The following is a 17,423-nucleotide window of genomic DNA, read 5'->3' as shown; positions in this document are numbered from 1 at the left end:
CAAACCAGATGGAAGGAAATTGGAGATAAATGCAGCTGGAGTCCATGTTGGGGCAGAACCTTTTGGTGGTATGGGATGAGACAGTAATGATGTCACTCCGTGTATTACACTGCATGCAAGTATAAGAGTATATAGTATGTGCATAGAGGAGAAAGGCTGCACTGGTGGCATTTACATACAATAGCTATTGCAATGGAGACATATCTGTCTCTGACTATACTACAGCTATTACTTTCAGTTTTTTCATGCTTCACTTGTTGATAGATGTTTATGATCTTGAGGGCTGCAACTAACCATTATTTTTATTCTCAATTAATCTGTCAAATATATTGATTAATCAATTTATCATTTAGTCTATAAAATGTTAGAAAATAGTCAAAGCACTCCACTTAAGTTTCTCAAAGTCTAAAGTGATGTCACTGTGACAATCAATCAATTATCTTTAATCGTTTTCTAGCACATTTTCTGCAAAGAATTACATAATTTTATCATAATTACAAGGACATTTTTTTTTTTTAAATTAACAGAGCTATTACACATAATAAGCAGCTGATTTACTTGAGCTTGAGTTTTTTTATTATGAACAATAGGAAATTATATAGTAATAGGAGTTCAGCAGTACCATTGGAATTTAATCAAAAGAATCACAAATATCAATTATTAGAAACTTTATTCTCTATATTTGGTGAGTTGTATTTTTGTGTAATTTAAAGAGAAATTCTACATTTTTGTATCTTCAGCTGACCTGATGACTAAAAGACACTGTAACATTATTAAGTCATTTGAAGTGAAGCTGTAATTTCTAGCAGTTATGTATCAGATCCTGTCTAGAAAGTTATTACAAAACTACAGCATTTTATATATCACTAAGTGGTTTCCAAAAAGTAATGACAAAAGCTGGTGATGGTGACACCAGCGATAATCTGCAATAATAGAACATATTGTTCATTTATAGACCATGTGTTACATTTATTTCTACAAATAAACATCCACATAACTAAATAACATTCAATTTCTTTGACACGCTCTGGCTGTACATTGTAAAACCTCAAACACACAACACTTAAACATCCTTCAGTTTCGTTGCATGTGATGAATGTTGTTTATGACTGTCTAAATTCCGTACAACAGCCGCTCCTGTTGAAATGAGGTGGTGCAAGTGAGTGGAGGCATAAGTCATGTAAACAGTAGTGAGAACACGACATGTTCTTCTGGCACCTTCACCCTTTTTCTCTGGCAGCGTGCCACACTGTAACAACACCCTCAGAGACGGATGAAAAGTTTCAAAGCGAGATCTGATTATGGGGAAAACAAGCTGAAAAAGGATCCAGAACTCAAATACACTGTGCATACTACAGTAAGATAACATCAGGAAGTTAAGGCTCCACATAGTAACAGACACCTGCATTACCCAGAGTGCACTGATCTCCTCCAGACAGTTTAAGAACGACAGAAATCATAAGGCGACCTCTCCAAAATAATTTGATCATTTTCTGTGTGAAAAAAAGAAAAGCTCTTCTTTTGAAGTTGTACCGACGTCCCAGCTTGATTACCACTTGAGATCGAACAAGATCTGGCAAAAGATAGAAAAAAAAAATTGCTGCTGGCAGATCTCTTCATTCTATCTTGGAGCTGGATTAGATGAAGTATCCAGGGTATTTCTGACAGAGCCACTCTTCACAGCCTGTTTTTAACCCTGTATGTTCCACTTTCACTGCATCTGGGAGCCAGCTGCAGCTCTGTGTATGCAGTGTGCAAGTGTGTCTGAGTCTGATTGGGGTCACCAGAAAGTCTGTCTCATTCAATATACAGCTGATGGACCAACTGGGAGGTCACAGAAGTTCCAACAGCCAGAGACTACACGAACCTGGGGAAATCTAATTTTGAAGAGTGCACTGTTCATGTATATGACAAAGTGCACTTGAAGCAAGTTAGTCACAAAGACATGAGGAGATTTAGAGCTATTGAGTTGTCAGAATGCGAACTGTGTTACAGAGAGATCACAGGCAGCTAGAAGTTGATGACATCTCATCAATGTAAGTTTAGTTTCTAAAATACATGAAATTCAGGGTTGTCATTTCAAGTGATTGTTTGAGAGTTTGTTATGTATTTAAAAACCCTTTGGTGCAATGCAAAAGAAAAAAGAAAAACAAAAAAACAAAACAAAAAAAACACACATATCGTGCTGTGTGCGTAACAAACCCAAAGATTAGAGAAAGCAAAACTAAACAAATTGTTCTTTTTGCTAAAAATGGTTTATTGGATAAGGAAGATTACAAACCTGATCCCTTGATGGTAACCATCAACCATCCGATTTTACAGGCGGACTCTTAAAAATGAATTACCACATGGAAAATATTAGCAACCCATGAGAGAGAGAGAAAAAAAAAAAAACACAAATGATGAAAACGTAACAAAATATCAAGACCGTTGAGAGAAAAGCTCCGAGCACCAAACTACATGCACAACACAGTTAAAAAGAGAAAACATTGCGATGATGGAACAGAATAAATAGACTAAATGTGAAAAAAAAACAAAAAAAACAACAATGTTAAAAGTTTTTCCTTGAAGTTTAGGAAGGTTAGGGTTGCATATCCTAATAGAAACATCTTTAAAGCGGATGTGTTTTGCAGACCATTTCTCGAACTGCTGGACCATTTCAGTGTAACAAGAAGTGAGACAAGAAGCAGGTGTGTGTGTGTGAGTCTGCGTGTCCTAATTCAAACAAGACATCATGTGAATTCACTTTTCTGAAGACCAAGGCACTCAACTTTTACATCAAATACTTGTGTACACCAAATTTTGAGCCATTGCCACTGCCACTTGCAAACATACAGTACAAAGCAACTTGTTTGGAGTTGAGTAGTGAGTTATATGAACTCTAGCAGGTGCAGTAACTTTTTCAATTTGGACATCACGAATACCAAACATTCATTCCTGACTATTTAAGTACTGGTCAACAGTACTTCCCACACAGTCTATTATAAGTCTTGATCTTTAAATCTTTTACACAATATTTTTGAAATCAGTCATCAGAATATACAGTCATAAAGTTAGTGAGAAACACAAACTACTATCTACTATGAAAGGATTTTTTTTTTAGCTTGTTCTCTTGAAATGCCAATGTGACCTCTCCTACTATATTTCACAGTCAGATTAAGTTTAGTTAAATAAAGCACATAGTTAAAACACAAATGTGATAAGACTAAAAACAACAGAGTAAAGTTTTATGACTGACAGTTGAGCGTGAAAAGTGACAGACATAAGCCGGAGCATGGTTTTTGATAGTAACTGAGTGGTCCCCACATTCATCATTTTAAACGTCAGTAGAAACCACTGTGTTCCCATGTTTTTTTTCATCTCAGACTCAACCTTTAGGCCTTCTCCAGTGATTTATAGTATTCTTTCAGCACGGCCCAGGCCTTTGGCGCCATGAAGCCGTCAGGAGGATTCTCTCCCTCGCGAGCCATCTTACGCATGCGTGTACCTGAGATGAAATCATAGTCTTGATGGCTGCAATTACACAAACAGAAAGAATAAGAGTTTTTAGTAACAGACATATTTCAATCAATACAAAGATGCTTATCAGCAGAATAGCAAATATGAGCCAACAATAACTGCCTGCTGCGTTGAAATCCAGAGCAGTGAGTCGTACCAACAGGCCAGTTACCATTTCTGCAAACCAAAACTAATCTCACATCCCTCGCAGTGAAAACAGATATGATCACTGTGTATGAGAATATTTATCTTTCTAAATTCTACATTTCATATGCTGACCATTCCTGGCAGCTGCTTTCCTCCAAAAGCACTCTGTGGCTAAAGAGATGTTGTGACAATCCAGAAAGCGCCGGCACCCCTGTGTTTAAGGTACTTTATGGGTGTTTTCATCTGCCACAGAATCTTTTCACTAACACTATTATCATTTTTTAAATCCTACATGAAGATTCTTTAGGTCAAATCTTTCAATTATATGTGAGTACACATGTAATTTCTATTTTAAAAAATGTACTGATTAAGCCTTCAGGAGGACAAGGTATGATTCCCATTTGTTCTTCCCATTTCTTTCTTGTCCGGAAATTTCTTTTTTTTTTTTCTTTTTCATCTTTCAGACATTCTGATGTCTACTCCCACTCCTCTCTTTATGAGAGATGGCTTCTCACAGCACACCGAGTTCACTTAGTTCAAAAAAGATATGAACAATTTTGTTTGAAGTGAGCAGCCAAGGACAGTCTTCCTCTCTGACCAGGGCTGTGCAGAGCACTGGCACAAGTTCATCACATCTCCACTTGCCTTGTCTACAAATTACTGTCATGAAAAATCAAGATTAAGCTTTTAGACATCTTGTTAGCAGACATAGCAGATCATCTTCACTGAGCTCACGTTCAGAGAGGCTCGCAGTCCTGCTGTTTACGGAGTAAAATTTCTAATTGTTATCACATGACACAGAGCACATCTTGTGGCTTTGAAACATTAAGAATCTGTGAAGACGCCGACGTTGCATCTCTTATGGCGTGAGGTAAAGGAGCTTCAGGCAAATTCTTCCAAGAGCATTTTTATAGTGTCAAATTAGAAACAGCTTGCTGTGACCTCAGCCATTACGCTTTAGACAAAGACTGAGAGGTATTGGTGATTAGGCTTAGCATCTATACTCCTCCTGAAATTTGGCAAATCACTGTCAGCGTGCATGAGGGAATGGAATGCCATAAATCTAACTGAGAGACGACTGCAGACTTTGGAAATCCAGTTATTCTCTTGCATTTGCTCTCTAGCTTATAACAGACCATAGGGTCAGTGATATTCCATATAAAACTAGAATTACCGCCTCGCGGTTGTATGCCTCTGCCAACCAGTCAAGCTGCAGTTTACATCCACGTCTCTCCACTCATATGTAGTGAAGATTTAATAATAGAAGGTATTAAGTATTTGTAGAACAATAGTAAAGTTGACCTTTGACTTTTTTGGATATAAAATGTCATCACTTCATCATTCTATCCTACTAGACATCTGAGTGATCCAAGTGAAGGTTTGTACCAAATCTGAACAATCCATACATATACTTATACCTATAATTGTGACAATTACTTTTTTGTTTTTAACATATAATTATACTTTTTTACATTTTGTTTTATTCATTATATTTCTGGACTTGACAGTTAAATTAAGTCTAAATAAATAAACTTTTTATCCCAATGTGGAAAAAAGTGACATTCGTTATAAACAATGTGGTAACAGGGATTTTCTGTCACAAAGTGATTAAAGTGTTTCAAACACAGAGCAGGAAAGTTTTTTTTTTTTCTTACTTAGCCATGTCAAAATTTCAAAGCCCAATTGTTGGTAATATTTTCAAACATACTTTTTTTTTTTTTTTTTTTAGAAGAACTGTTATCTCTTTCCACAGAAGTACTTAATGTTCCTGATCAACAATTCGGTTCGGATTTAACGTCATAAATTTGCATCATGGAAAACAAAGCAAATTTTCCGATTAGTCTGGCCATATTTAGTTTTAACATTCCTGGCCAAACACAGCTACAGTTGCATAACCTGATGGTGGAGGCTGCATCAAAACCAGAGGAGAGGCAGTGAGATTGCATGATTTTTGTTAGTCATAATGTGCAATGTCCGTATACAAACTTTAATTAATAGCAGGTCTCTGTAATTTTTTACCAACATCAAAGATCATACTAATTCACAAAACCTTTTAACTGTGTAAGAAAGAAAAGCAATTTGTTATTCTTGGCATGACATTTACTGTAGACAGAAGAGAAAGAGGAAAGAAAATGGATGAAAGGGTTGAAAAGGATGAAAAGGCCTAATTAGTAATTAATCTAATTTAGAGAATGTAATTTCTGTTTAGGCTGCTGGTTCTAATTGGACATGTGAGGTATTACTCTGGACTAAATCTACAAATTAGCCATTTAATTTAGTGTGAGTGAGCACTGCTGCTTTAGACTCAAACTATGTATGTTTTCCAAAACCCTCACAAACTTTAAGACTGTGGGAAACAAGCTGGGATAAGGGTTTTAACAAAATTAAATTAAAACACGAACGCAAGTACTCACTTTTTGGGGTCGTAAAAATCCATTGCCCTTTTGACCTTGTTGTAAGCAGCAACCTTAAAGGGTACAATCTCCAGGGTGATGAGGCCTGGAGCCATGGTGAGGACCTTGGCCCCATGAGTGGGTTCGTATAGGTCCTTTCCTGTGTCAGGATGGGGCATGCCTGCAGGGTCACGGCCAACGATGTAAAAGTTGGCACCAGCCACCATTCGAGCTCTGCAGTGCCACTGAACCTGTGGACGAGGAGAAAAAGAGAAACTGTAGAGACTGAGGAAACGTTGAGGAGACTGGAAAAGGGAAAAGTAAGTTCGTATTGATTTTTTCGTTGCATTTTCTTTGAAAGGCCACAAGGGAAAACAACATTTTATACACACACACACACACACACACACACAGTTAGAAAACAGCTCTGATCTTTTACACAAGCTGTATGAAAATAGTTCTTGGAGATGAAAATTTGTTCTGCCGTACTGTTTTGTTTATGCTCAGCCTCCATCCTATTGTATTTGCTTTAGTTGGGCAGTATGTCAGGCGTGTTGAGGGCCTTTAATAGAGTGTGAGCCGCTTATGCAAAGTGCTGGAAAATCATGTTATTATTAGTCAAACATGAAGTCTCCAAGCAAGATGTATTGTGTTTAATGAACAACTTGCTCTTTGTGCTGTAGCTGATTTAATAGAAAAACACTCCATTTTTGGAATAAAGGGGTTATTTTTAATATAACAGTGACTAGAACCTGCTTTCTCTGGCTACCTGACTGTGGATGCTACAATATTTCTCTACAGTTTAAAATATTATCAAAATTGCACAGGATAAACGATTAGCTGAAATTTTGAAATATACAGTCAGTTAAAACAAAAACTGACAGCTGCCTTTACCAGTTACTCGTTTTAGCAGACCTATGCTACCTCCTCAACTTCAGCCAGCCAGTCTCCAGCAATTGTTCCCCTTAGGAATTTGCATTCACCATACGCACAGAGGTTCCCTTTCTGTTTCTCATTATCAATAATTGCTAAAACTCCACATCACTTCTTGATAATTACTAATACTACTGCCATTAGAATAATGTTCTTGCCTGTGTAGTTTGTATATTTTAGGATGTAGGGTTTTTAGATTAGGCTTACAAAACATGCAATTTCAGCTCAGGATGGAAGCTCAACAACAATCTGGCAAATATGGACATTGGCTAGAAGCAGGAAGCTTGTTTTACTGTTTGAGTGACAGGGACACCAAGGGTATATGTTGTTAAACAAGGTCAATGACACTAAGGCTGGAGTCTGGTTCTCTAAAGCTCCCATTCAGAATTACAAACTGAATAAATTCACTGCCTGACATGCACCAGCTTCCAATCTGCTCTCAATAATTTTCTCCATAGCTTTCCCATTATCATAAGTGAATGATTAAAAGATTCCCAGCTACACAGCTACGCTCAGTCACACGGAGAGGTTTGTGTATGGCATGGAAACACGAAACAGAGCGCCTGTAAATCCCTCTTCCTGCCATTTATCACACTCAAAAATGTGCAGACACTAAGTACGTGACAGTCCTATTCCCCATGTCTGTTGTCATTACTTGGTGCTGCAGTCACATTTTTTGTTCCCTGTCAATTTTGAGGAAAACATGATGCCCTTTTATTTTATTTTATTTTTTCAAACAAACCTCAAAAATGTAACTAAAAATTAACAATATACTTGTTATTCATTACCTCAGTTGGCCCAGCATACATCATGGGTGAAGGAAAGATCGCAACAATGGTAGAGTCTGGATTCAGGACGCCCTCCTCCAGCACGGCAGCATGCTGCTTCATTCGCCAAGGCAGCGGCACATCATCGTCCTTAGTCCACCCTCCCAGTGGGTGGAGCAGCAGCACGGGCCGGCGGTAGCCTCGCTCGATGAGGCGCTTGTGGGTGTCCTGCATCAGAAGAGCGTGGCCGTTGTGGACTGGGTTGCGGAGCTGGAAGGCAAATACAGCATCTAGATAGAGAGAAAGGAGAAGAAGGGTTTGTTATAATGCGATGAAACACATCTGTACAAGACAAACAAAGGGTCCCAATATACTTATCAAGCAGCTAAGTGCCCAACCACTGGAAACCCATTCAGCCTGTGTTGTTATTGGTGAAGGGTTGAATCAACCCAGAGATGCCCTCAACTCTGACCTCCTTACTCTCACTTTTTTCCTCTTTGGTAAAGCCTAAACTAAAAATAAAAGTACTATTAATATCAACACAACATGACCTCTTACCTGCATTCATTTCTTTAAACTTCTGTTTGAGCTCAGTGGGTGTCAGTCGGTACTGGTCGAGTCCATCGTTCCAGCAGATCCTGTCCAGAACCTGCAGGTCTCCGCCGACCAGCCAGTCTCCACTTTCCATCACCATCTGAAATAGGAGTCACACTGATCATGACAGTGAACACAACTCAAACGTAATCCAGACTTAAGACACTGTGACCCATAAAAACTTCACTGTGCTGGAACCAGGCCAGCGTGAATTCTAATAAAACTCCCAAGTTATTACCCAGTTGCAACGGGGACACAGCAGCATAAATCAAAGTCCCCACGTGTCGTTAAACAGTCAACAAAACTCTGGCATGCCCCCTCTTCTGCATTTGGCCACATGTACTACCTTAATTTAAATAACAGAGCGGAGACAAAGTCAGATTGTATTCCACAGTAAAAACCTGGTGATGAGCTCATGACCACATTGGAGAGAATTTTTTCCCTTCATGAGATTAATCCAACAATGTCACCAAAGTGCTCAGGATCCAGGCAAAGGCTGCTATTGTTTCAGGCAATATCTTTCCTCCTGCCTCCTGTGGCATTTATGAGACCATAGCTACAGTTACTGAAAACAGTGGCCTGTGGGATGTTAATGTGATACAAAGTGACAATTCTGTACAGGCTCTGCAATAAAAGAAGAACAGCCCTAGCACTGAGACGGTGAGAACTCAAAACAAAGGCAACAAATTAAACCTGAAGTGTGTAGGCATTGCGAAAAGCCGATTTGGAAGTTGATAAAAAAGAAAAATCCATTCATGTCACTTATTTCACTGACACGTAATTTATCATGTTAAAAATGCAAAAAAAAACCTCTTTGATATCCATACTTTACAAACATACTGGTTTCAGTTTGATCTGGCAACATATACATAAAAGTCAGAAGCTTGTCAGCAGTAGCTACGTGATGTGATCAATAACAACTTGGCTCCGTTTTAAGAAGTTTTCGGGATTGTGTTGTGATTTGTTTTCCGCACAATTAATCCAACCTGCTCACTGCTGGCCAGAGATAGGAGAGTCATGACAGATGCTTAACAGTCTTATTCTTAGGAGGGATCAACAGCATCGACAAGTTGCAATTTAGTTTCCTAGCATAAGTGAATGGAAAATATAATGTCTGCATGGATAAATCAAAGGAGGAGGCCTACACGTACACATGTGCTCTGTTTAACCATTAAAAGTGCCCTGTAGCTTAACATGGCCATAGCCAAATAAACAGGCACTACACCATAGTTTCCGATGTAGGGGGCTCCTGTCTGACTGACGGACAGGTAAACAGGAAAAGGAGGATTAACTACAAGTAATATGGAGCAGGTCGTCTCTGGCTGGAACGAGATGGGATGGAAAAAAAAAAAGAAAAAAGTTGTAGCTACCAACCCAGAGGTGTGTTGACAGACTGGCTCCGGCGCAGAGAGTTAAACATACACTTATGTATACATACACACACTCCTGTAATGAGTGACACCTTAATCACAGCAAGCTGAACACACATATTCGGCTGTGACAGGTTAGAGTGGATAAGGAATGGCAGTGGTGGAAATACAGAGTACTCAGCATGTGTTTAAAGCCAGCACTGAGCCATCAGGTGTTGACACTGGAGAGTCATGGTACCAATTTATGGAACTGGCAGCTTCTAATGTATCTTAAAACACATTACCGAGCCAGATCTGATCATAAACAAGGTGAGACAAAAAAGATATCTGCTGAAATTAAAAATGACTGCCAACGGTGGTGAAATATTGAGACAGCTGTTCCCTGGTGTTCAAGTTAATCTCCGTCCAGCGTTTGTAGCAGTAAAGGGCTTTAAAATGAGCCAGTGAGGTTTACAGTAAGTCTGACCCCAGGGAGTGAATTCATCAGATGGCACAGAGGTTACCATTAAGTTTCGTCTTGAATCGCTGCCAATATACAAGTGGCTGCCAGACCACACTAATCCTGAAAACAATGAGAGTTAAAATTAGCCAGACAAGCAACTTTTAAAAGGTAACCTTGCACTGTCAGTTTGAGCAGATGGAGTTATAAAAAGTATATCTGACAACTATCTATGTCAGCAACACCAGACACTTCTGTTCTTTTCCAGCTACAAGCCAGTGCCACTTTCCGTAGGGCGCGCAGGATCATTTCAGGACGTTACCTCGCCACTGAGTGTACCTGAGCCCCAAAGCAGTCGATAGGACACAGATGGAAACAATTCCCGGGTATATTTGGAGAAGGGTTGGGTGAACGGAAAGGTAGAAGCTGGGAGGGATTCCACAGCCTGTTCAGCTGAGCAGTACAATCTCAAACGCATTTGGTGGAGGCTGAGAGAGAAACTCAGCCTCCAAATATAACACCTGCAAAATGAGGGTGGACCAAAAAGATCAAGTGATTACACTGGGCGTCCTGACAGACTGTGAGAAAAGCTCCACTCCTCAACCTCGTCAGTGTTTCCATAAGCACTGTGAAACGGCCAGCTCGGATCTGTGTTCTATCAATGCAGAATCCAGGGAGGCAGTTTGCTTTCACATGCAGAGTGTTTATCACTGAGACAGACTGTCTGAAGCTCTGCAGATGCTCTTGTGAGCTTTTGGACTCTCTATATGCCTCCCGACATATTAACCTCTAACCTAAATTCCATTTTCAGACAACAAAAACGATGACTCTGAACATGTCACATCAGAGCTTTACCTTGATGTAAGGGTGGTCCTTGCAAGTGGTGCCCCACTGACGAGCGCAGCGCTCTTCTTTGCGGTGTTCATAAAACTCAGGGTTACGGAGGATGGCAACTCGCCTGCCCTCGTAGACCAGAGCCATGGCCGTCACGCCATCTAAACGCTCTTTATCTGCAGTAGACACTGGCAGCACCACAGGCACTGACAGGTTGATAACACCACCTAGGACAAGGGACAAATTAAACAATTTTTATGAGCAGAAAAGAGACATTTATGCAGAAAAGTGTTGTAGTTCCCAGACATTTTGTTCAACCAAAAGTTGTTGACATTTTTGCAGTAACAGACCAAGAAATATAGCAGTGCACCAACATATACCATGAAGACTGCCTCAAGCTAGCAAACACTGATGTAAAGGAATGCACATTTTGAAATAGGGCTTTGCAAGGATTTTATGAAAACAGAAATGCCTTCAATGCGCTTATTAATCCTCAAGGATATACACACGTTTTAACGAAAAAAATGCAAAAATAACTTTGATATTCATTTCAGGGTTTTCTTGTGAACAAACAGATAACCATCCAAGAAACAAAAAAATACACAAAAAACAAAAACAAACAACGTATAGGACCCCAGTGCAAAGCTCTGAGATTCTGGGAACATTCTACAAAAGGCAGGTTAAAACGCTCCAAGGTTAACAACAAAACAGCTCAACCATTCTCTAGTAAAGTTTCCATGTTGTACCCCTTCAGGCTAAATGTGGAATATACAGCTAAACCACAGGCTACAGTGAGTCTTCAAGGCTGCAATTTAAGAAGCTAGAGGAGAAATATTCCCTCTTAAGCTAAGCCAGAGCTTGACCCTTTCTCATTTTAGGATTTATCTGTGTAGTGGCAGCAGTCTGTTGCCAGGTTCATTTTCATCCAGGTTGATGAAAACGTTGGGAACGGCACGCTTTTCACATCACATCAGATCAAATGCTGTGGAGACAGGAGGGGATGCTGACTGCCCCCACTTCTCCCCTGTACCCTCTGCTGGTCCCCTCTGTCACAGTGTAGAGCTTACAGCTGGTTTCAATAAAACACACATACACAGAACTGCCAAATGTCCAAGCAAGGGAGACACAAGCTTGAATTTGTTTATTTTTACAGACTATTTGATTAGTCAAACATGCAGTTTTCTGCTTCCCAACAAGTTTCAGTGCTACAGCAATCGATCCTCTCACTGTGATATCATTCTTTCACTTTCAAATCCCTGGAAGGGAAGGAAAATGGACAAATGGTGGCGTATGGTGTCAATCAATACAGAGGCCTCTTCCTCCGCGTCCCTCTCATCCAGGACAAACAGGAAAGTGGAATCAAGACTTTTCACAACAGTATATATTTCTGCCTCTGCCCAGCCAGCTGACTTTCTCTGACTACCCTTCTTTCTGGGGGAAAGAACTTAAATCATCTGTGATTTCATTCTAAGTTGTAATAATTTGATGGTTTTATTCTTCGGTGAGGACAGAGTTTGTAATATATTCCTGTCAAAACCTAAAAATGAAATATCAGCTATGTTAACTTTCAATTTATTTTATATATTCTTCATTTTACTGTGTGTGTATGTATCAAAATATTTGGCACCACAACAAAGAAGTGAGGTTTGAGTGTTCATATGGGCAATAAAAGTAAATTGACTTTTTCTTGGAATTTCAAACAATACATGAGAAATTGCTGTAATTACTCCAAGAGACTCTACGCCCAAAATGATATTTGTTTTCCAAAAAGTGCAAAAGAAAAACAGAGGTATTCCTGAGCCTCTCACTGCAAATAGAATCATTACTTCATCAACACCATACACAACAGCATCACTCTTGAAAATCTAAAGTTAAATCAACTTCACTCCTCATTATATCAAATGTGTCATTCCGCCACTTCAGCTAAATTGTGCATCACTGCTGTATAACGGAGCACCACTTCGGCACGTCAGCGTATAAGAAAAGCTTATTTAAGCCTCTCAGTGCATCCAACAGTGAAAAAATACGTACTGCAGCTTGGAGGGAAACATGCAGAGAGTAATTGTTAATCTAATTTAACGCTGCATTTAATCAAGAGTGCTGAATTTTTATTTGAATTAAGTCAAAAAATGTTACAGCTACAGCTGACAGACATTTGAGGGTTTAACAGGCAGAATTAACACAATGCTGAAAATGGCAAATTATAGACACTTATGCGTTAACCCTTTGGCTAAGAGGTAAGCTAAGGACAGGCTCACAAAGAACCTATCTTGGTGCTCAATGTGTTTATAGAACAGGGAATCACTTCATTTCTGCTATATTTGGAGGACAATATGGCGATCATGGGGCCAATAAGTGATTTAAAAGGACAATATTTGCATTCAACTACTGCTGTGAATATGTTCTGATGTCCCAACAGAAAGCCATCCGTGTCTTCTGGGTAAATCATTTTGTGGGCACTCATCACCACCTAGTGCTTTTTCTCAATTATAGCAAAACTGAATTTTAAAATGAATTGTTTTCTTTGCCTTCATAACATGAATGACATCTTACCGTCCAGCAGACAGTCAAAATGAAGACACTGTAAGAACTCTCTCTCCCTCATGAAACCGTTCAGAGGAGTGGCCCAGCCTTCAGCCAGCACCTGCACCCACTGCATGTCCACCTGTGGATCATATACACAGTCACATACAGTAGGTTACATATGATGAATTAACTTTGAATAAAAACATTATATACAAAAATGTATTAGTGGATACAGAGATTACTCATAATTGCTCTATATACACAAATCATTAACAGTCAACAGTTGTTTAGCTTCACTACAAGATGTATAAATAAAAAAAGAAATTTTAATCACAAGCACCTTGCCAATCTGTACAGCAGGTAGAGTCTCTGCATCAGCCTTAGCCAGGTCCAGTTTGTTCTCCTGAACGTACAGCTCTTTCACTTCATAAGATGCATCAACAGGAACTATATCCTGCAGAATCAAAAGAGAAATGTGTGCCATAAATTATTCTATAAAAAATCATTAGCAAACACCCTGCACATTAAGACTTTGGTAGGGAATTCTTATTTACTAAAGCAATATTGATTTTACATAATAGTCTAGACAGTGACATCAGCATCCACACAACTGTGAGGCTTGACTGCCCCGTGGTGGCCGGCGGAGGGATGACGGCACCAATTTTTGTAACAAGTCTGAACTTCAAGCCTTTAGCTGTCTCTATTAATTGTTATAAAAACGGCCAGTAAAAAAGATCACCACTTGATTCTAAACGTGATACATATTTTTTCCACACATCTAAACAGGATATCTAGTCCCCTCACCCTCTCCTGAAGCAGGTCAATAAGCTGCTGTATGCACTCATTCACATTGCAGGAGTCAGTCTTCAGCACCAGCTCCGGAGCCTCTGGCTTCTCATACTCTGAGTCAATTCCGGTGAAACCTGATGAAGAAGATACAGGGAACAGAGTACACAATGAATCTATTTTTATTTTATTTCCATTATTGTATAAATTTTAAATTTAAACTGTATGGAGTAGGTATCCTATCACAACGCTCAAACAACAGCACTTGTAAATGAAATATTTTTGTTTCTCTTGAAATACTCCTCAATCAATAATGACAAAATCATGATTGATACCTACTTTATCCATACTCTAGAATCAAGAATTGCTGCATGAGTGGGTTTAGAGTAGAAATAACCATTGATTAGTTACAATAAATTAGAGTTTGTCATTTTTCTTGGGGAATCCAAGTAGAGCTTCAGAGAACAATTCAGTGCTGAATATCATCTCATTAACTTTGTCTCAGTTCCCTAAGACCAAAGGGAAGCTTTAACAGGAGGCCATCTGCTCTACAGAAATTACACCAAACAAAAAATAACATGCTGTACCAGTATGTGATAAGAAGCACTTCCTCTAACAGTGATGCATCACTTTTATTGCCCCTATCATTTCTTTGAAACTTGACTTGATAAGCATGAGTAAAAACAGTCTTCACTTAAACGTTTTTCTTTCAGCCTAATATGATTTTGACCCATTTTCTTTATGTCACTGTATATCAGCCCAAGTATGGACCTAAGTATGAACCCCAACCAATCAAGAGTCTATGCCTTGGTTCTACTAGCGAACTTCACATGGACAGTGTTAGACCATACTCCACCTCTTATTTCCCCCGCTCTGGCTCTCTTGTACAGTCCCTTCACATCCCTCTGCTCACATACGTCCAGTGGAGCGTCCACAAACACCTCAAAGAAAGGCAGCCCTGCAGCCTCGTGGATCTTCCGCGCATTGAGGCGATCCTGTCAAACAAAAATCAAACATATAGAATGGTAGACACATGATTTTAGCTAAAGAGAAGTTAGTGGAAGTGAAGCACATTAAGTTATTAAGGATCATCCGGTTTAGTTAAATGAAAAGTTTTGTCCTCTGATTCATCATCATTCATCACAGTGTACAGCAGCAAGCAGCAAGCTGGGCTCAGAACTGGCTTCCACTGACAGACAGTAAAGGGAAAACAAAACACAAAAACACTGCTAACCATGCACTAGCCTGTTAATGCTAATTTCCCTTCAGCCTAGAACAAAACTGTTCATAAAGGTTCAGATTTTATTTAAATATAGTTCAATAAAGATTGTACAGATATGAGGCCCAGTAAAGCCCAGTCACATTTATCCCTGTTGTCATCTGTTTCTTTCATTCAAGCACTGATGCTTTCTTTGGACAGTCACTCACCCTGCTATAGGGAGAAATAAAACTGGCGATGCAGACCAGCCCAGCATCAGCAAAAAGCCGGGCCACCTCAGCAATGCGTCTAATGTTCTCTTCCCGATCCTCTGGGCTGAAACCCAGGTTCTTGTTCAGCCCTTGACGGATGTTGTCCCCATCAAGGGTGTAGCAGGGGATACCATGACACACCAGGTACTCCTCTAGGGCCATGCTCACTGTAGTTTTGCCTGCACCCGACAAACCTTAACATGGAGGAAAACAACAGGATTATGAAACATCTATTAAATTACGTAAAGGTGTTTAGTGATGACACTCTGAAACCGTTTCTTACGTAACATTTTGTGAACTTACCAGTCAACCAAACAGTGCATCCTCTGAACCCGCCTCTTGTGCCCACAACCTGCCCACGCTTGTTTCGGCTGACATGATGAGCCTGATAGGTGACATTAGTTGCACGTTGCATTCCCTGAAATGACACAGATTTACTGTCAATTCAACCCAGAGGTTAACACGAACAGATGAAACCATTTTAGAGAGCAGCCTTGAAGCATTTAAACCATTAAGATATGGTTTCTCAAAAAAATTGTAGGCTGTTTTATATTACGAAGAGAGATTATATGTCCAGTTGAAAAAAAGTTGCTGAAAATGTACAATTTAGCACAGCTCAGGGTAAATATTCAACTACCTTGTTTTATCCAGCCAATGGTCCAAAACATCAAGAACCTTTTATTTTTTCCTTTTCTTTGTCACATATGACAATTCACATATGACAAACAAAGACTAGGAGTCTTAACGTTTCAGAATGATTGTGTTTTCCTTTTTAAAAAGTAATTCATCAATTATATTGATTAATTGTTTAATAATTAGTTGTGTCAGCTCTCCATGTTTGTGTGTTTGTCTGGTATTACTGTTTGCGTTGTTTGTTGGATTCTTAAACACCACATTGTATGAATGTTACATTTCTATCCTTGCTGCTTGCAAATACTGTTGGCAGAATTAGTTTGACTGTATTTTAGTCATCCATTAAATAAGAATTGGTGCATGTAGTAGGTTACCTTGCCAAAGGTAAGAGAAAATGTTTTTACAAAGTGTATTTGCTGACACTGATGCTAGAACCTTCAAGGACAGTGTTATCCCAGCTGAAAGGGCATTAAGCAAACATTTGATGCCCTAGCATTAAGTGCATTAGCAATTAACTGATTTAGCCACTTTCTTGGTATCGGCGCTGCTAGCAATGTGGAGCTAGCTTTACTGTAGACCAATGTAATGTTAGGTATGCTAATTGGCTAGCTGTCTGGCCAGTTGGTCCGTTAGCTCGTTCGCAGCTTGTTAGTGAAGGCGGATGGACGTGATGAATCGGTGTGTTGGTTTAACACAAGTTGGCAAAAGAAAACTCACCCAGCTCTCGGCGGCGTTGCTCAGCTTCTGTTTCTTGTGCGAGTTGCCGTAAGTCTCCATGAGTGACAGCAGTCAGCGGCTGATTCAACCGGTTACCTCTTTTAAAACACACAAAACGAGAGGCCGTTCGGCTCTTTGTTTACTTATACAGGTATCTCTTTGATTTTTTTTGGCACAGCTATCTCCAGTCAATGGAGGAGCCCGGAGCCGTGGAGCCTGGCACAACAACCGGGAAGAGCTTTCCCTACAGCCACGTCACCGGGGACGCGGTGACGCATTTCCTCAGTCTGACGTCGGTTCGGGAAAAAACTGATCT

General features: G+C 39.6%; 1 protein-coding gene across 1 annotated transcript; it reads right to left on the bottom strand.

Annotated features, from left to right (window-relative positions):
- Positions 1-2,233: 2,233 nt before the first annotated feature.
- Positions 2,234-17,360, bottom strand: papss1 (3'-phosphoadenosine 5'-phosphosulfate synthase 1). The gene is made up of 12 exons (XM_023428249.2): positions 17,108-17,360; positions 16,061-16,175; positions 15,716-15,951; positions 15,144-15,282; positions 14,306-14,424; positions 13,842-13,955; positions 13,529-13,640; positions 10,997-11,202; positions 8,297-8,432; positions 7,760-8,028; positions 6,060-6,289; positions 2,234-3,513 (listed from the first exon to the last, which is right to left on the bottom strand). The coding sequence occupies exons 1-12, from the start codon at positions 17,165-17,167 to the stop codon at positions 3,375-3,377; spliced, it is 1,875 nt and encodes a 624-aa protein (XP_023284017.1). The 5' UTR covers positions 17,168-17,360; the 3' UTR covers positions 2,234-3,374.
- Between the last annotated feature and the right edge of the window lie 63 nt (positions 17,361-17,423).

The sequence above is a fragment of the Seriola lalandi genome, unplaced genomic scaffold (genome assembly GCF_002814215.2).
Source record: "Seriola lalandi dorsalis isolate HSWRI2012SDOR001 ecotype SW California unplaced genomic scaffold, Sedor1 jcf7180002054872, whole genome shotgun sequence".
In the NCBI taxonomy this organism is placed as follows: domain Eukaryota; kingdom Metazoa; phylum Chordata; class Actinopteri; order Carangiformes; family Carangidae; genus Seriola; species Seriola lalandi.
This window is presented reverse-complemented; position numbering and strand designations above follow the sequence as displayed.

Coding starts and splice junctions, on each gene's coding strand:
- papss1 (XM_023428249.2), bottom strand. CDS start 17,167: ATGGAGACTTACGGCAACTCGCACAAGAAACAGAAGCTGAGCAACGCC. Junction 13,956..14,305: donor TTGACCTGCTTCAGGAGAGG/GTGAGGGGACTA, acceptor TTGATTCTGCAG/GATATAGTTCCTGTTGATGC. Junction 8,433..10,996: donor AGGACCACCCTTACATCAAG/GTAAAGCTCTGA, acceptor CTCCTATTTCAG/ATGGTGATGGAAAGTGGAGA.